The sequence below is a fragment of the Primulina eburnea genome, chromosome 3, assembly GCF_022965805.1.
Source record: "Primulina eburnea isolate SZY01 chromosome 3, ASM2296580v1, whole genome shotgun sequence".
Classification (NCBI taxonomy): Eukaryota; Viridiplantae; Streptophyta; class Magnoliopsida; order Lamiales; family Gesneriaceae; genus Primulina; species Primulina eburnea.
The window spans coordinates 6,526,288-6,547,214 of NC_133103.1; the positions used below are offsets into that span (position 1 = coordinate 6,526,288).

The following is a 20,927-nucleotide window of genomic DNA, read 5'->3' on the forward strand; positions in this document are numbered from 1 at the left end:
TATGGAATAAAATGCTAGTGATTTTCGGTGTCATCTTGAACAAACAGACACTCAAAATCTTCTCCGATTTTCAGTTCTATCGATTCTAAAACTTTTGTTGACACGTTGACTTTAATTTAGCATGGAAAGACTGAAAAAATCCCAAGCACAACGGCCGCAAATCAAGCACGAGCTAATCTGGATTCTGGATAGTAGCTTGAGTGGATATCAAATGCAGTATCTATATTTATTTTTATTTTAAATTGTTAATTATTTCAAAAATAATACTAACATATAACAAATATATCGTACATCGATATTTATGACAATTATATCGTGAGATTTTGCTATTATCTAATAAAACTTTATATTGAATTTATCATGATATTTTGATAAATTGAATTTTTTTATTAAATTTTGTATTATATAAATCTTATTGTATCTGTATAGTATGAATCTTATTTCAAATATTTCTTTTCAACCCCTCACCCTTAAAAATTTGTCTAGCTCTGTCCCTGACTCCCTGCAAGCAAATAACATGGAGAATTTTGAATTTGATATTCGACACGATTTTTATATTCTAATTTTAATATTTGGATTAATTTTTTAGTATTTTAAATAGTGTAAAACCTTTAATATAGTTACTTCTAATTTTTAAGTAATTTTTTTAAACAAGTTTATTTTTTATAATTGTATTATACAAAATTATTATTTTTTATTAAAACAAATTTCCTTTATGATAGAAGTCAAAAATTATTTATTGTTAAAATTAATTCGTCACTAATTATATTGGAATATATAATTTTTCTATCCTAAAAATCCTAGCTCCGCCCCGCACAATTAGATTCAATATCTCAAAAATCAAGTTAAATCTAAACCTAGAGAGAGCAAATTGCGAATATGCCCCTACGACTTTTGGAAAAATATAAATAGACCTCTATATTCGGAATATATATTCTCTTTCAGTGCATATTTTTGCGTAAAATTTTCGTTTCTGTTTACTAGGGAGTTCAAAAAACATACAGTTCGTTAGATTTTATAATTTGGAAAGCTTATATCACAAAACACAAGTCATATCTTATAAGACGATTATCATATTCAATAAACACCGTTTGTAGAGCAAATTCGATTTAAAAACCCTCGACTTACTTTTCTGGTTTTCTTTCAAAGTTTTGCGACACTTTTCTGCTAACTTTTTGTACACCACGTACCCGTACCAACAAATTCTTAACAACTTCATTTCCATAATTTCGATATTGGTTAAATAATGATTCGGTTCGATTCTTTTTCCTTGTAGAATAAAGTTTGATCTCTACAATTAGTTTGGATCAATTCGGTTATTGAACAGAATGCTGTGGTCTAACAGTAATGGGTTGAAAGGGTAAGACGTAAAACATGCAAGAATCTACAAAAACTCAAGCAAAAGTTGCAAAATATCTAAAGCCAAGTTAGAAATACAATGGATACCCTTGATCTTGAAATCGAAATCTTAATCATAACTATAACGACATGATTACCCGAGGAAAAGATGGCTAAAACAATTGAGGATGCAAAATTGCAAGGTCAGAATTGTTTATACAAGCAGAGTCAAAGGACAGACGGGATGTAAATAAGGAACACCACCAATATGAACATCGATGTCCAACTGGATGTAAATAAGGTACAACACAGATATGAATATATAACATCTATGAGACACCTTGGCTGAAAATCGACACGATGACAAACCAATCTAGGTTTAGAAAACAAACGTGAACTAACGAAAACGGGAGTTTCACTAACTTTTGAGTTTGTGCAAGATCAAGAACACGGCTCAATGTGTGGACATCATTGTTGGAGTCAAGATCGACTGACGTAAAGCACGGGAACCAGCCCCGCCATTTTTCCATCCCTCCCGGGACGTTTTTTCCTGACCTGAAATTGCCAATGCGTTAGCTAACCATACGAAGGCAGATGCTCCAAAAGTTGGAACAGTTGGTCGAGAAACTAAGAAAGAAATTTGAAGCAGGCGCCACATGAAGTGACTTTATGTGATCCATCTATAGAATGAATGAATAACCCAATCGGTAGGTGGATAACTTGATGGTTCCAGTGTTACAAGATTCCAGCCTTTCGAATTTGAGTAGGATTTGGTGCACTACCTGACTACAACTTACTAATTTATGTGTGAAGTGGGTTGGCGATAACAACCACAGCTCACAGAACTTTCAATACGTGACTGAGAAAAACTTCCATTCCATCACATTTTTGAGTAAAAAAATTTGGCTAGGAAAATTTTCCAGGTTTCAGTGAACTTACGTAATACCAGCCGTCTACTTCATCTTCAATCTCAACTTCTTCATCAGCCGTAAGATTTAGCTGCATTAGCAACATGCTAAAGAGTAAAGACAGGCAAACACCTCCAAGAAGGTAGGCGAGGCGTCGAGAGCTAAAACGGAATTCCAGCTTTAGCTATTTCCGAGATCGCCCAACAAAACTTCATAAAAAGAAGTCTAGAAATATCGAACTCACCTCATCCTCGCCACCAGCAGTGAAGTCATAAAGCGCCTTCCCAAACTGTGGAGCCCCTGAAGAAGCTCGCCCTTCGTCAAAACTGCGTGAACCAGGGGCCAATGGATTTTCAAATGATTCGTATCTTCGATGATCGGGTGATGAATATGGAGGTGGTTCTTCTCTAATCTGCAATTTGTCAAATATCAGAGGTTTTTTATTTCCGTTTCAAAAGAGAGTCGAAAAACACAAGTTCAGAATTTTAACCGGAGAACCAGGCCCCTCATACGCACTGTATCTGCTTCCACCTGCCCTTTCCTGCATAAGCGACTCAAGCAAATCACATACAGAAACATTTATCCACTATTTAGCACATGCGCAGAAGATCCCTAGCATTTATAGGCATATAATTGAGTCTAGCCAGAGAAATCCTTTCATAAGTGAACATAAACGTCATTTTGTTTCGGAAATTAAGAAACTGTGCCAACTTTGCATGTGTGTCTTAGATTGATAGCATTCAGCAGGTAAAAATCAATTGTATAGATGAACACGAGAACTATCACATGGGTGTGAATGAAATATTAAATTATACAATTATAAATACATACGGAGGACTGAGAAGACCCATAAGTAGATGGCTTTGAACTGAACAATGATGGATAGTTCAGTCCTCCAAAGTGGGAGGATATGGATGTCTCAACAGATCCAATTGAATCTGGGGAAGAAGACCCAGATCTTGCATCATCTTCCTGCAGAATAAGATAGATTATAAATATCACCCATCAATAGATTTAAGGGAGCTAGGCCATGTAGTAGATTGGTGATGCTAACCTCCATCTCGGTTGTTTCTAACAGAGTCTTTGCCCACATGTCATCATAACTCATGGAAGGTCTAGAAATAATGTTATCTTCCTCAACGTCAGGAGCATCCGTACCAGCACCAGCTAGAAACTCATTAACCTGTTGTGAAGCAAACATATAGAGTGAAATTGTCACATACAATCAAAACAATAGGAACAAGTTTCATATGTGTTACAGAAATGACATGGCAGCATACAACATAAATAACCCAAAATTATAAGAGTTCACGAAGTTGCTTCAATGCAAAATCAACTTGGTTAAATGGTTCTTTTGTTCCCTTTGAATTTCCTTCGAGAAGGATTTGGAGATTGACTCATGAAGTTCATTGGTAACAATTCCTTTATCGGCTAGAATTTTCATGTTCACTTGACCTCTACTTTCAGTAAGAATATTTCCAGTAACCACTAGAATGACGAATATTAGTGTCCAACATTAGAAGCTACAACCGATAGATAGATAGAGACATAAGGTATTCTCTCCCAGAAAATGGAATTAAATGATATCAGATAATGCCATCAAAATAAAACTTCATTTCATAGGATGATTTGTTATATAAAGAGTGCATTTGGATACAAAAACTTTTATGACAGAGAGAGTTTCTTTAAATAAAAACTTCATATCTAAAAAAATAGTGTTTTGATAGAGAAACTCATTCCAAAAAAGTGCTTCAAACATTTTTCCAGAAGCCAAAAATGTAACATCTGATTTAATTTTTTTCTAAATAAAAGATGAGCTCTCCTTTACTACTGCATCTAAATATTAAACTTGCTTCTGCTTTTCTAAAGAAAATACTAAAAGTGTTTTTTTCTAAATAAAAGCACCTAAAAAAGCCAACATAATAAATGCTTTTTAAGCTACATCTCATTTATCTAAACTGACCACAAATATCATTATATTCTGATAACCCATTAGACCAGACTAAATAAAGTTCACATCTTATTTTAGCAAGAAAATATGATTGTATCAAAGCAATTAATGAACAATATAAAAATTCATAATACAATTATTACAACAAAATATCCTCCCAACCAAAATTTGTATTGGCGAGATTCCCATAAAATTTTTCATTTAAAATTTTTTGTACCACTAGAATTGCCAAAGAAACGAAAAATACAATTAAACACACAAATTTTTATTGTAATGGTCTGATTTTCATGGAGAGGGAAAAAGAAAATAAACAACATGCAAATTTTCAAAAATAAAAGACATGGCATGACAAGGATAAAATAAATATAATAATGAAACATATAACTTAACAACGAATTTCAAAGATATTAAAATTAATATTTGTTTTGCAACATTTGTCATCTGTGTAAATTGTGTAAGTCAAGCACACATCAAAATATATGTATTCAGACAATTTTTTGTGTCATGCCTTGCATGTGTATTACTTTTTATGAATAGCTAGAACAAATGCACATCAATTGCTATTTTATTCATTTTTATGCATGATTTATTTAGTATCTGAGAGCGAACATAATCATTTTAGAAATGCCAATACATAATAATTCTCAACTTTAGAAGGATACGGCTTCAAGGTGAAATATGGTCATGCTAGCCCCCATGCCCTGTAAAATTAATTTCTTAAGGCATGCTCACCATAACAACATTTAAAGATAAAACACCCGACTATAATCTATAACTATGTTGGATTTGGCAAATAATTATACGTGTTTGAGAAATCTTAAGCAAGTGGCACGCTTTAGGATCTACGATACATGACATTCGTCATCATTCATTACTCTATCCTAAGTATCTTCACTGGCTCAATAAGGCAAACCAACTGCAAAAAATATCTGAAAAAGATGGGTGTTTCCCTAATAAATCTCAACCATCAATCATTATTTTTTTCAGGAAGCAAACACTTAAAATCGCATCCATGAGCCTGTTACGAAAGGGAAATAGCTAGCATAAAACAGGTAGTCATGACATCCTTCAAAAACTAAAACATTTGTTTTGAGAAAAAAATATACTAATACAGGGTACAATCATGCTTAAAACTCAAGTTAAAACCATTACATGTAAACAGATTGATAAACTCTCACCCTGTTCATCGCAGGTGCGTTGTTTCCCAATAAGCCATCATCACCGAGGTTTGCAGCCCAAGCATTAACTAGGTCATCATCAAGTACATCTTGTTCAACGGACATATTTCTAGTCTTTTCATATATAAGATCAGGAATCCTGGTTCTTGTAGTTTCATAAATAAGATCAGAAATCCCTGTCGCAACAGCAGGATCATTGAGGCCTGACGATGCACTTATATTATGCCGAGTGCGATAGATGTCAATAAGTTTGGCACTGTTGCAATCGCAAAATCAAATGAAAGAAGAAACACGTTGAGATTGATTTCTAGTTGAAATTCTGACTATGACAAAAATACAAACAGAAAATATGGATGATAACATCTCAAAATAACAAAAATGTGAAAAAGTAGCTTTCAGTCCAAGGACACTGGAAAACCGTACAGTTACACAACACACGAACAATTTGAAACAAGACATTCACCCTACAGTAACAATACACCAAAATTAATCGCCAAGACACTATTGAACAGGCAAACATCACACACGCACAACTGATTACGGAGAATCAAAGATTTGTTTATCTTTCGCTTATCATCACCGCATAATAATATATAACTTACTAACTTCTAGTGCATGCCAAAGCAGGGAACTATGAAAAGAACTATGAAGATACTGGTAAATTAAAAAATAACTTTCTTCAACGGAGTTACATTATGTTTCTCAAAATTTGAATTTTAGTTGTCAACTAACCAAATCTTGGAATCCTTGGAATGTATACTGTATAATTTTATATTTAAATATAATATAGAAGAGTTCACTTAACTTGAATGTATACTGTATAATTTTATATTTAAATATAATATAGAAGAGTTCACTTAACTTGCCCACACAAATAAGTAGACACGTGGATAGGTATCTATCCTATCATTCGCACAGATGGTTTCACCATTAACCAAAATTTTATTGCTGACTCAAGAGGAACATCAAACTGATATTTCTAAGCTCCGGTTATTTCAACTAGACCATAAGAAACTGTCTTTTGGCAAATCAGATATAATTAAGTCAAATCAAAAGCACAATATTTTAAGAAAAAGGGATTCAAGTTGCGTTCAAATGCTTGCTTTATATATACCTAGACTAACTCCATACATTGTTCAACTCATCATGCTTGGGATTCTCTCAAATGCATGGCAATTCTAAAGATTGATTTGCTTGTTAGTTATCAAGTTAAAAGAAAACAAGAGACTGAAAGTGTTGGTTGCATTATCACTTCCAAAATAATGGCAACTTGATTTAAGAAATGAAGAAAGTGCTGTCATCAAATTCTAAAAGATTACAATATGTGAAAAGACTTTTAAGCATCACCGCAATGCCATAAATTCTCAATACCTCTGCACACCCAACCAACTTTTCACGCATTATGCTCTTTCCTAACTCAGACAGCCAAATTTCTCAACAACGACCATCAGAGGGTACAATCACCCACCACCCAACCAAAAATGGTTGTCCCCAATTTTCCTGCTGAACCATTAGTACAATCCTTCTCAACTTAGTACAATCATATTAAGTTTTTCTTCTCATTGGATTAGTTTTATAGTGTTGTCTTTTCGTTTTTACAAATTCAAAGACAATGACAATCAATATTTTGCCACAGTTATTAACCCGAACGAGTAAATTTTCCTCAATTTTGAAATTTCAACTTTAAGTCCCAGCAGTGCTTGATGTTTGCCACCTTTTAAAATGCACTATCTGTGGTTAGATACTGGGAAACTGAATTATCAACATCAGGAAGAAAATCACCAATGCAGAGGTAAATGCCCTTTCTTCACCTTTAGGAAGACAAAACACCATAGCACAGGCCACAGTGATAATATTTAGGAAAAAAATAGTGCTAACAACTACAATTTTCTTACTAATCTATGGTTAAATTTTTTTAATTGAACACTTTCTCAGATGACTAAATAGCTTTCAGTTTCTGCAAGGTGAAGCAGAAGGGGGAGTCATACCTTGTTGGTCCTAAAGGAAGATATTTTGCTCTAGGAACATAACAAAAGAGCGAGACAAGATCAAGCAATCTTTCATGTGTTTCATAGAGCTTCTTAAGTTCCTCATCGGTCCACTCCTTTTTAGCGTTATCATGATTCCGCATCTCCCTGAACATTCAAGTACAAGTTTTAATTAAGCTCCAAGCATAACTTTTCAACAAGTTAGCAAGCCTCAAGGAGGTAACAAAATTCTCACTGCTCACTTTATAAGTTCATCTTGTGCACCATACATTTCATCTAGGACCTTTAACATGGGACTTATTAATGATCCAAGGCCAGTGCCGCTTGCTCCCTGATCTTCCCCATTACTAGTGTGCATATCTGAGAACTGAGACTGTACACCACCTTGAGCCAAAGTATGCAAAAATTCATAGATTTGTAGCCTGTATGGCTCACCAGATCTGATGGCAAGTGTAGTCAGTGCTTGAGCGGCAATAATTCGGACCTGGAACAACAAAATCAGTATAGGCCAAAGAAACTTTAAGGTATGCCTGAAAATTAAGAACCAATGAAGTATCATTTACCATGCTATTTTCACAATATATCCTAAGAATGCAGCAAAAAGAGGAAAATTACCAAGTAAAATTATTAAAACAAGGACTCATGAGAAGGGTTAGTTTATTTTAATGTGTTTCACTACTAAAATCTTTCTCGTCAAATTTTTCAATCATATCTTGTAAGCACATCGAAAAATATAAAATAGTACTCATCTCACATTGGGAAAGAAATAAAAATATTCAGACTTGAATTTATTTCCTACAAGTGTCTTTAGGCGCTCATTTTTTTTAAAAGACCAGAGGTGGCATCAAATATTCATTTGCACATGCAAAGCAAAATATATCAGAATTCTAAACCGAAAGACTCTGAAAGATATCAAGATAAATTTTGCAACATCCATATTCCTCTTATATCGAAGATGTGTGAAATACAATATAATTTAAGAGAGATATTTGTTTGGTTATAGTGTTGATAGACCATGATTTTCAACAAGTAGTAACACTGGAGTAAAATTTTTTAAATGTCTAGCATAAAATGGGTTCAAACGTCAATATTGTCAACTTGTGTGATGAGACCATGTGGAAGAAAGCCAAATTACAAAGCATATACCTCCCAGCTTCCATTAAAAGCACACCTTTGGAGTCGTGTCAGAGCACCAGCTAAAGTAGGATTACGAGAGCTGGCAGCAGCAACCATTTTGTCTGCATCCAACATCATTAAAGCAGTACCAGGTGGGGTTGCTGACTCCCAAGCATATTCAGAAGCTGCATAATTTGCATTTTCTCCAAGAAACCAAACCTACATTAAATAGAGACAAAAATAAGCAAATGGCAAGAAAAATCAATCCACGGGATATGGATGAAATAAGAAATTACCAACAAGTTAAACATACAGGATCAATTAATTGATCAAATCACTTACTGCTGCTTGAACTAATCGCTGCAGCGCAAGTGCTGACTTTGGATCAGAAGCAGACACCCTGTCAATTGAGCTATATCCTAAGGCCGAGCCAGGTTGGGGAGGTGGTAAATCAAGAACTATTGTGACAGCTTCCAGAGCTGTGTGCTTTCCATCTGGTCCAGCTCCAACCAAACAAGTCTACAAACAAGCGTTGATCAGGCAAAGAAGTGAATCAAAATTATCGGAACGGGTCTGACTTGGTCATCTTAACTTACTTTCCACAGAAGCTGAAGCACATCAGCATCGATCTTCCCTGGAACTTTGGTTGCGAATATCCTTGCAATTTCAAGAAGAGTCACCGCCATATCTGGACTAGCCTAATGAACCATAAACATTAAAAAAATTAAGGTAAGAACAAAAAACATGAACAAACGTATGCAGGAAAATTAACATATGAACCTTCTTAAATTGAGGACTGTGTTAAAGTCCTCAATTTCAAATTGCACACATAAGCTAAAACGCATAAAAAAATATCACTGAAACTAGCAGGCAAGAATCAAATGCCAAGCAAACAATTATCTGTGACACTGCGAGATGATATTATGTTCTTTTCAACACTACGTATTTCTGAATTTGAAATGTCAGCAAATAAATATCTGGTTTTTAGCATTTCGAATGATGGTATGTTTTAAATGTCCTGATATATTTTCAACCAACAAGCTTCAAGCTCTTTCCTTTGAAACTTGTCTTGAGTTGCTAGAAAAATCTAGCTCCCTGAATCTGAATGACATCACAATATAAAGAGTATACACTCTATTTCAAATGTCATTTGATATTCAGATACAAAAGGTAATCTATTTGCACTTTATCAATCGTATAATTCGTATTCAGTCACCATTCATCCATGTTTTATAACTTAATGTACAGAGAATACTACTTTAAAAAAATCACATAGATGTCAAAATTTTAAACAATATTGCAAGCATCATACTCTCTTGGCATGAACAAATATGGCACAAGCCGAAAATCTCTGCTGAGGTCACCTATGGCATGGCAAACTTGATGGGACATGAAATTATTAGAAAATTAAGGTTGTATAGTGTGATGTTAAATTTCAACATCAATGTAGAATTAAAGTTGTGCATTCTATGGGTAATTTTTTTTTTATCGAAAACTATTATTTTATTATAATAATAGAAAAGTTTACAAGGATAGCGGATGAGTAATCCGCAAAACACCTCACAATTTAGGGAAGGAACTCGACAACAACACTGTCGTTAAGAGCAAATAAATATGGTTCGATGAGAGCCCATATTTCTTCAGTATTTTGACAATTGACTTTTTGGCTCCACAGTAAACAGTTTAAATCTGTCAATTACAGATTAACACGTGACAATAAAAGTAAATTAACAATGGATTAGCTTTACTTTTTCATTTTCCCGAGTACCTTGAAACGAGCATGCAGTGTTAGCAATATATCGTTCAGCAAGGTTGCAGGCCAAGATGGATCCGAGAGTTCGGATGCAATGATGGATTCTAGTTCATCAAAAGATTCATGTGGACTTTGCATCCATATCAGCGCTTTGATCACCATTGCACGCACATAAACACATTCACATGCAATAGTCGTTCTGACGACTTCCATTAATGAAGCCAACAAGCTCGCAATTGTGTCCTTAGCACCCATTTCACTAGATAAAGAGGGAACTCTACGCATACCTAGCAACAAAAGCAAAAAAATAGGATCAATGAAGTCAAAAAAAAAAAAGAAAAAAAAAAGAAAAGAAAAAACCTATACAGAGATACAAATTCAATCTTTCTACAGAATATAAAGCTTGTTATATTGCACAGAATGATTTTGCATCACACGAAAAGGCAACAATTTCAATGCAATGCTTATAAAAATTTGTCACAGTTACTATCTTGCTCTTGAGTACTCAAACGCAGACGTATTCACAAAATGTGCTAAGTTTGAAGGATGACATCAAAACAATTTGACACTTGGCTGCATTCAGTTAAAGCAGTTCATTGTGACAATCAGTGGTTGAAGAAAATTTTGGAAAACAGAAATTTATATAATGGTACAGTGATAGATTCAACAAATCGCCGTCGATACCTTCTGACGGTGCAGTTGGATTTACATCTGGATCATATGAATCATTGCTTTCGGAAAAAGTATTGACATTAGCCCCTTCATCAATATCCTGTAAACCTAATGCAAAGGCAGCAGCACGGCTTTTCCCCATCTCCTGTACAACCCTTGCTGCTGCATGCAATACAGGCCGCGAGAAACTACGAAATGAACTTTCCAACCTGAAAATATACAGCAGAAGGGCAATGTAATGCCCAAAGCTTGTCAAAAAATCCTCCGCAAGCCTAATAAAAAGATCTATCTATAAACACCCAGACTAACAAGCATATCAATAGTTTATATATGCATGCAAGTATGTAGGAGTAGGACAAGTTAAAGAGGGTAAATGACCTGCGCATGACAAGTTTAATTAATGGCTGTGGTCGCCTAGACTTCGAAGATTTATCTTTGCTGGACTTCGGAGGAACTGCATCTTTTGCCTCGGAGCCGGAATCCTTAACAGGAGCTGCATCAGGAAGCTTGAGTATTTCTCTAGTCAAACGATACCACCCAGCAGCTCTTTCCTCAGTCCTATAATGAATGATAGAAAATTAAGCAGTCTAAGAAGTAAATATCTATTTGACGTGGACAGTAAATCACAACCAGTTGAAAACAATAATTGGTTGAGAAAAAAACTGTGCACATTTCATGCATACCTCTCGGAGTTATCAGATTTACCCAGCACACAAAGTATAGCCTCGAAACAAACTCTTTCACTGGGATCCAAGAGGAGTTGATACAGTAAGGAATTGAATTGAGACCTGACATCCGGACGTTCTGAACTTGCAACAACAAAAGCATCGTTAGCATTACTTCATAAATTGCAGTCAAAAATATGTAAAAGAGATCTTGCGTGAAGAACAGGCATAAAGTTCAGTAGTTATCGAAGTACCATCTAATGCACGAGCCCTAGACACGGTATGGCACAGCTTAGCAAGTGCAACTCTAGCAAGAACATCATGTAAGTGCAGAACATCCTGAAGAGCCCCTGATTCATAGAAACTGAGATTAAGATAACCATACAAGCCTACAAGGGAATTTAAGGCCAATTTTTTTTAATATTGTGAGGGAAAACAGCTATTACAGGATAAAACCGGTTTTTGTACGATTAAATAAAATATTAAGGCAGTAGCAAACGAATTGCGAACATACCACCAGGTTGGGCATGCTTCCCTGCAAAATCCGGAAAGTTTATGGTGAAAATTTATACAAAATCTAAAATCCAAACATGAGATGAGCATATAACGTTTTAGAAGCAGTGATACAAGGTGTGTAGTAGCAGGGCAGATGCTGAAAGAACATGTTTGCTTTTAGGCCTAACAGTTTCTAAAGGAACATGTTTTTTTAAAGAGTTCCATTCCTCATCGATCTAGACTACAGTTTCTAAAGGAACATGTTTTTTTAAAGAGTTCCATTCCTCGTCGATCTAGACTACAGTTTACTTATTTCGAATGAAGGTCGTGAATATGAATTTTAAGTTCCAGTCAATTTGCTTAACTTTGGTAAGGATTTTTTCACCCAAAGTACCTTTAGAGAGTCTTCTTTGAAGTCCAGGAATAAAGAATAAAAACATAGACTAAAGAATGGACACTCAACACATATCAAAACACAAAATAATGGAACGAACAAGTTTGAAAGCGCAAAGTGATCGCATTACCTAAAGCCATTGCAACTGCATACGGATCTTTTGTGCCTAATTCATATAGAATTTCCAGAGAATGCCTCACTGCTACAGGATCCAAAAATGAAATACTGCAATGACATTGAAATGGCCTAAGAACTGGTGTGTAAAGATATAAATGTAAAGTTAATGTAAGATGCTACGCAGTCCCCGAAGAATATATATATGCAGTACTAACAGATAAACACTAATTTCCCTAATGAATGTGCGTGACATTATGGCAAATCGAGTCGATGAGCAAATTTAAAATCAACTTCTGGTGGCATTATCGAATTTCCATGAAATTAAAAGTAAATTATTCAAACCAACTGCAGCAACATAAACAATTTTCTCCAAAACCCTTGTTCAAAAGTCACAAGATTCTATAGGAAAACAAAAAAAATTCTTACTCAACCTTGTTTAAGTAAAACTAGAGCTCCTTTGCATGCGATGTGTTCATACATATTAAAAAAAATTAGTGTTAATATTTTTTTTTTGTGAATTTGAGAGATTATATAAAAATTTAAACTTTAAAAACTTTTATACTAATTTTTTATGTTATAATTGATATGATTATTTAATTTAAAAGTTCAATACACAAGTAAAGATAATAAGTATTTCATCAGGATATAGAAGATAGAGAAGATGCAAATTTAATAAAATAATGAAATTTTTATTAAACAAACAATAGAATCTTTTGTAATCTGAGAAAAATGATATTTTTTGTTTATTAAAAACCAGACCATGACAACAGAAGTCTCACAATTTTGATCTGAGTTAGAAAACCAACATCCATGTATACAAAACAAAATTTAGAAACATCGGTATGTGACAGATTAGTCATTATGCTTCATTGCATGATCCTTTAAATCAAAACATCACCAAAAAGAAAGATAGCTAACCCTTGCACTGCGCGATGAAGAAATACTGGATTTCCTGGATCTAGAGGGAGCCTTCTCAAGGCACTAATGGCTCCGTATTGTAAATTGCTTCGAATGACAGACTGAGAGATGATCATCCACAAACACAATAAAAAGAAGACACTATTACTTGAATGCTCAAAACAAGATAATAAGAATTAAAATTTCGGTGTCATATAAATACAACTGTTTTGAATTAACTGTGTCAAGTACAAGCACCATCAAATAACCAAAAACATTCAAAAACATGGATTTCATTATTAACATGCATAATACAAAAAAGTAATGCAGCATATAGTTAAAGTAAAAGTGCTTTTAGTGCGCTAAAAAGGCATACTGAAGGTCTGAAACTAGCCACCATGGCACCATCAATAGTTTTTGCATGGAGAGAGTATCAGACAACTCATGACAATAAAGTTGAACCAAATAAGACTAGCAAAAGATATTCCAGAGGGCAGATTAGGAAGGACAAGAAGACGCCTTAACACAATTTCAGTTTGGTTTTATGAGAATTTGCGGTGAATTTTACCGCTGAACAACCTAGTTATCTAAACTACTAGGAGTAATATTTATAAAATAACTGCACTAAATTTTGGGAGAACAACATTTGTTTCCAACAACCAATCCAATCCAGATTGCCAAATACCATGATCGACTTCAATTCCCCCACTTGAATATAGAGGGTAAGACAGAAACAAGACGTGAACTTTCTCTAACTGTGCAACATATAGTTGCAAACATATAAGTTTCAATGCACCACGAAAAGGGAGTTCCTGAGACTGCTTTTTTACTTGTTCTGGTGTCTCGAACAGTAAGAACATTTTTCAGTTGAAATTCACGACTTCGATTTTAAAACAACAAAAACTAAAATAGGATTGGATTGGATTGGATTGTCAAAGTTGTTCTGTTCAATTATTCTGTGCCATCCGCAAACAGAAGCCCCTTCCATAGACCTGTGGTGCATAGCAAATGAGGGTCTATAATGGAAACTGATGCATAAAAGAGCTAAAACTATAGTATTTTCCAAGGCAGTAAGATATCATGTCTGATGAGATTCAGCCCCTGAAAATAGCCAATACGATTCAAGTTCACAAAATGCGGCAACTAGAGTTTGGCCACAGGCAAAGCAGATTTGAATTGCAGAATATTCTTGTTTATTATTCTTTTTTTTTCTTTTTTTTATAAGAAATGTTATTTTATTAATGATATGATAAGGACAAATTACATCAGTGGACTAGTGGTCTACTACATCATGAAGTACATAACACCAAGGGTGTTTTAATTATTCTTTTACAGGTATGATGACAAAATAATACAACTGCCTCAATCCAGTACAAAATACAATATCACGAGTAGCATACTAAGGAGGTGAACTATCTAAGCAAGCTGCAGAAATAAACCTAAAACCAAAAACTATAATATAATGTAACTTGGTATGGCTACCTCCTTATCAGCACCCTTCGTTCCAAAGATACCTTTCTTTCGTTTCTGAGGGTCGGCAACCTGCAGTCAAAATGTTAATGTAACACTGCAGAATTCAAAATTGCTTTAAGTTTTAACATCCTCGGAGAAGATTACATAATAATCGTCTCATTTTCCAATGTTAAATATTCTGATAAATGAACAGACAACAGCTATAGCAACTATGTAAAATTGTTATTAGAAATAATAATGACAACTGACAACAATAACAAAAACTGCTGCTGCTGCATCAACTTACTCAGAGAAGATTATTCCTCTCAATTGTTGAGTAAAAAAAGAATATCATAAAAGCCTATCAAACAAACATTCACAAGACTAAACAAACTCAAGCCCTTTCTCATGAATTTCAACTCAACATCTCCCTGACGCAAGTCCTCCAAGAGAAGAATAAAACAAAAATAATTGATGACATGATTTTCCACTAGACAGGGATGACAACATAATGACCACTGAGAGCAAAACCAAACCAACCAATAATACTTTCTTTTCTTTAGTTTTAACGAACTGACTCATAGATCAACACCAGTGAGCTGATCAAGGCATGAGCTGATGATGCTGCTATGAGGATGTACCAAACATTGTGCAACGATGTGTTAGATCTAAACACATAAGCACAATTCAAAATAAGTAATAATTTGCAGTTCTAAAAATTACAGACCAATTATCACATGTCAAAAAAAGTCAGCAGAAAATGGTCATAGATTATCCAAAAATCAAAAATAAGTAAATAAATAGGGTAAACCCCTGGTGTGGGAATACAAACCTTATCCAGAATGCCAAACACAAGTTCGTACAACCTAGACAAAATTTCAGAGTTGCTAGAAGGTGCATAAGTCAAAGCTTTTAAGGCTTGCAGTCTCCGTGCATGAACTTCAAACAAAATAAAACAAGAAAATATCAATGAACAATTTTAGCAAGAAGGCTTACACAAATCTTATATATTTTGAAACAACTAAATTAACTCAAAAGCACAAAATAATCACATATTTATCTTTCATTTCTAATTCAATTTAAATTTTAGAGAAGGTAAAAAGTACGAAGGACAAGATGAAGAATCACAGGCTCTTTATTTCTCTTACAAAAAATATGTCATGCAGTAAGAATGAATCATCCTGAAAAAATCAAATATCTTTCCTAAAGAATTTGAATTCAACGTGTCTAAGACTCGAGGTGGGTATAATTAATCTTAATCAAAAGACATGATGATAAGCTCCGCTAAAATGGAATCTCTCCAACTTCATTTGGTGTATGTCCAAAGAAGTAAGAAAACTGATAACTGAATCAACTTTTCCCCATTCCTGGACTCCCTTTATCCTGTTTATTATGTCAAGAATAAGCTAAAAGGTTTGCTATAATAGAGTCCCAAGCAAACGAGAAGTAAGTTTGCCACAGTAATTAAGGCTCATGGACCTCAAAATCATAAAGCTAAACAAGAATAAAAGTGCATAACATATAAAACAGAGAGTATTCTTTAGGTCCTTGTACTTGAACCCGGAACATGTCACCAACCCAACCGGTAACCCCTCTCGTTTAGGCCCCATTCTACCCCTGCAAGGCAATGAGTAAGCTAGTAGCCCACCCCATAAAGCAAAACACCAATTCAATGGAATGAATCACATCCAATTCTTGATCATTTCATTAGACTTCCAATAAGGTGTTCCTTTTCTTGACAAATAAAACCATGCTAAGACTGTCACTTTAAATGCTTAACAACCACAACAATCCATGTTCTCCAGAAACACTCCTTTCATCTCCATTCCCCCACAGACTTTAAATTATGATATCGCTTTTTTTGTTAAAAACCATTTTCTCAAAAACCGCAAGAATACATGTGGTGTCTATCTTTAACCAGTGTTTCTGGAATGAGATTTATCTAATAAATTTCTTAATTTCACCGGTGATCAGTAGTCATGAGGGGAGAAAATGAGGACAATCATTTGAACAAAGCATGAAATTATTAGTGTTTTACCGTAACTGTCAATCAACTATGACGCTTAACTGATTATTACGACGAGGCTTAAGCTCAGCTGCTAAATTAATATGAATAAGCAAACACCATAACCAGCAGAAAAGCCCTTTTGGCAATTAAATGATAACAATTGCATAAGTAAGGCAGGCTTAGTGGCATATGCCAATAGAGAAAAAAATGTTGCATCCTGATTGTTAAGAGTTCAAACAACATTGCAAGCAGTAGTAGTGATTATCAACACAAAGAGAACAGGACCCAAACTTCTCATTTTTTGAGACTGATGTAGTGTGTTTAGTCAACTGTCAAACTAAAAGGCCGTCTTCACCAATGCATAGCTGTTTAATGAATAACGAGCAAATTTTTCAATTTTTTGAGAATACAATGATTTAATGTGTAAGTCAAGTTGCCAAACTAAAAGGACGTGTTCACCAATTCATAGTTGTTTAATGAGTACGGCAGAAACGATGGCTCAATTGCGCATTAAGACCACAATGGTGTAATCTATGCCAGAGATATGAAGAAAACCAAGACCATCTTCTGTTGCACTGCTCCTTTTCACGTGCAATTTGGACACGCGTTCTGCAAGAGCTTGGTTTCGACTGGACATTTCCAAGAAAGGCTCGGGACTTATTTATCATGGAGACGACTATGGCAGACGGAAGAAGGAATAGCAGATTCTGGCTCTTGATCATGCACTGCATCTTTTGGTCTCTGTGGTTGGAGAGGAACAGTAGATTGTTTGCGGATTCGGCGGAGTCTCTCGACGAGCTATGGGCAAAGATCAGATTCAGGGTCGCTACGTGGACAACAACGTTACCGGAGTTTAATCATTTATTTATTGCGGATGTGATTAGAGATTGGAATTATGTTTGTTGTTGATTTAAGATCTCTGCTTTAATTCCGTTTTTCTATTTTATTTCTTAGGATTACTATACTTTGTAATCCAAATTATTATTCTAATGAAAATAGTTTCTTATCAAAAAAAAAAAAAATATGCCAGAGCGCCATGCTCTCACTAAGGCACACACTGGCACCTTTAAAGGGTAAGGTAAAGCCTTCATAAATTGCACAGATTGACCACAACTTGTGCCTTTCTTATGTAGAAGTAGTCTTTTTTTCCATGTCCCTCTCGTCTCTCCTTACTTTCTTCGCTCGTCTCTCTTATATCTCCAATTATATTTTTTTGTTTTCGGCATCGAGACACAAAATATCTTGATTTCGTCTACTATTGGTAACTGTACTTAAGGAAAAGAGCCCAATCTTGCAGTGAACTTAATTGACCGTATACTAATTAGTAATTACTTAAAAATTAGCACAAAATAATTCACTCATTCTGTTAGACATGAACCGTGTTTCAATTCATACACTGTAATCCAAACTACATAGCAAAAAACAATATGCATGGTAATGATTAGCAAAACAAGAAAAAATAGGCTATCACTCACATTCAACTTCTTCATTTAAAGCCTCTGAAGTTAACCGCTCTATTATTCTAGGCACAACATCAGCTCTTGTCACCCCTCCAACAGTGTCGATGTCAGCCAGAGCATCCCAATTTGGAGTAGGAATCCCACCACCTGGGCTTAAACCTTGGGAACCAGAATCTGATAGAATTCTAGCCAAGTAATAATAAACATAGCGCAATACAGTCCTATCTTCACACTGCTGGTCAAGCTACAATTTAAAAAAAATTGCAGAACTAATCAAAATTTCATTTAAAAAATGACCGGTACATGCAACTTAAAATATTTAAACAAAAATAGTGCAATGGACTTATTTGGAAACTGAGTTCCAGACATTAAGGATGATAAGGCCGATCATTTAGAACTTGTTCTCCTCTTTTTAATACTGAATTGTAATATTAACCAGCATGTCCTGTAAATAAAATTAAATGTCTCTGGTGAAGCAGTAAGTCTTCAATGTTCTTGGACTTATAGCGCTCCACTATTGTCATCATCTCAACTTCAAAACCATATCCAACAGTTTTTTATATTATGAAAGTTTCTGAAGCACTTCTTCCAGCTCTAATGGCTAATGTAACTTGTGTTTTTATAGTACAACTGCCTTGAAATAATATGGACAACGTCATCTCTTTATGAATCATATTAATCATTAGACCACAAAGTCCATCTTGGTGGCATAAAAGATTTAGTGCAACGGTAGTAACTCTTTATAGTTGCAAGAAGTTAAGCTCGCCCGAAGAATACTAATCATTCGGACCAACATGCCACACCCCTGTCCATGTTTACAAAACTTTCTAGCTCCAATTAGAGATCATATCTCTAAGATGATACATTTGAAAACAACAAAGACAGACGCCTGCAGTAGTTTATAATGATTCATATGTCACAGGAGTGTGTGTTAGTTTCCTGAGCAGAAATTTGAAGCAAATACTAACAGCTATCGAGTTTTCGTACCATTAGAAGAGATGGAGCCAAGGATGGATCAACAGAGTTGTACACTGCGAGCTTCGGGAATACATTATGTACCAATTGCCTTTGTGAACTTTTCTACAAATGTTCACCAAACCAAAAAGGAGAATCATGAAGTCAGAAAATCGTCATAAAGCAAGAAAGACAAAATCTATCTTCGAGAAAATGCCAGGTACTTGATCGGATGAGGCTGCTAACTCGTGAATACTCCTTGCAAGTTGAGCATAAGAAACGGGCTGCCACATAATAAGACAAAAAAAATCAACAATTGAAAATGTCAACATAATTATGCACCAAATACTAAAAAAATACAGTCACAGAAGGCTACGGGCCTATTCGCAAGAGAAACTCAGCTGATCACAAATTCGACTCCATAAAAACGCAAACTTGCAAGCAAGATGTCTCCAATATGGAAATAGCACAGTTGAGGAGCTCGAGAATAGAGCAACTACACAATTAAATGCAGACAAAAGCTGTGCACGAGTCTACTACTTCTGAGGAGAGTAAACCACAACAAATACCTTTTTCTTCTGCTTCTGGGGCATGATGTTAGTGCGGACGGGATTGAAAGCCGCCTTAGCAGCAGAGATAGTGTCACTCTGGATCTGCATTAGAGTCCCCTTCTTCGACTTCCTCTCCACCGCCACTGGCACGGGTGCACCAACCGCCATGTTCGCCGACGAATCAATCGGCGCCGCCGCCGTAGCAGCCGATGCTGCGGGGAGCTTCGTCGATGAACCATCCGACGTTATCAGATCCATGAGCGTCGTGCCCGAAGAATCCTGAAGAAACAATAACAAGAAACGATCAAAAACTCCGAAATGAAGCAGTAACGCAGAAAAGAAGCATTAATATCCCGTCCATCAATTTTACAAATGAAAAAAACCAATAATAAATCAAAACGGATACAGATCTCGCAGAATTACCGCCATTGGAGGACGATCGGGGAAAATGAAGGAGCTATTTCTGCTCTTCCTACTGGCAAATTCCTTCGGTAATTTTGGTCTTCGAGTGCTGTGATCTGCTCGGGTTTCCCTGAATGCGTGGGTGATTCATTTTGGATCAGGTGATTTCCTGTCTCGAAAACGAACCGGGTTTTTTTTTATAATATATAGAATGACTAATTTAACCTCAGTTGCTTTTTTTTAAAAAAAATATTGTTATTATATTTTCTTCCAAAAGAATGAAGAATTTAAAAAAAATAAAATAAAATAAAATTGTACCAAATTATTTTTATATCTACTGTCTATTGCTATTTTATACAATAAAGTCGAGAAAAAATTACAATCTATATTATGAATTAACCAATTAATAAATTGAGGTCGAGTTTTAGCTAATACATATGTAAACTCAAAATCGCGATGAAAAAATAGATTCAAAATCAAATTTAAGATATTGATCTATATTATATTATTAAATTTGAATACTTTGCTGTCAGGGTCCGGTTTTTTTATAAACCAAAAATATTTTTTTATCCAATTCAAAATATTCTATTTTTTAATAAAAATGTCATTAAACTCATTATAGTAAATT

General features: G+C 34.9%; 1 protein-coding gene across 1 annotated transcript; it reads right to left on the reverse strand.

Annotated features, from left to right (window-relative positions):
• Positions 1–1,427: 1,427 nt before the first annotated feature.
• LOC140825809 (uncharacterized) lies at positions 1,428–20,469 on the reverse strand. Its single transcript, XM_073187781.1, has 27 exons — positions 20,321–20,469; positions 19,916–20,176; positions 19,571–19,630; positions 19,380–19,472; positions 18,408–18,636; positions 15,757–15,863; positions 14,955–15,014; positions 13,494–13,594; positions 12,589–12,683; positions 12,084–12,104; positions 11,824–11,919; positions 11,588–11,708; positions 11,283–11,462; positions 10,917–11,113; positions 10,248–10,519; positions 9,076–9,177; positions 8,822–8,998; positions 8,510–8,698; positions 7,606–7,847; positions 7,364–7,510; positions 5,376–5,631; positions 3,301–3,429; positions 3,078–3,218; positions 2,737–2,787; positions 2,491–2,658; positions 2,278–2,337; positions 1,428–1,893 (listed from the first exon to the last, which is right to left on the reverse strand). Exons 1-27 carry the CDS (start codon positions 20,324–20,326, stop codon positions 1,819–1,821), a joined length of 3,636 nt encoding a protein of 1,211 aa, XP_073043882.1. The 5' UTR covers positions 20,327–20,469; the 3' UTR covers positions 1,428–1,818.
• Between the last annotated feature and the right edge of the window lie 458 nt (positions 20,470–20,927).

What these genes read in the sequence shown, in the direction of transcription:
- LOC140825809 (XM_073187781.1), bottom strand. An exon ending in ACGCACCTGCGATGAACAGG is followed by an intron (nt 3,430 to 5,375) that starts GTGAGAGTTTAT and finishes GCTTCACAACAG; the next exon opens with GTTAATGAGTTTCTAGCTGG. An exon ending in CTGCTGGTGGCGAGGATGAG is followed by an intron (nt 2,338 to 2,490) that starts GTGAGTTCGATA and finishes TTGCTAATGCAG; the next exon opens with CTAAATCTTACGGCTGATGA.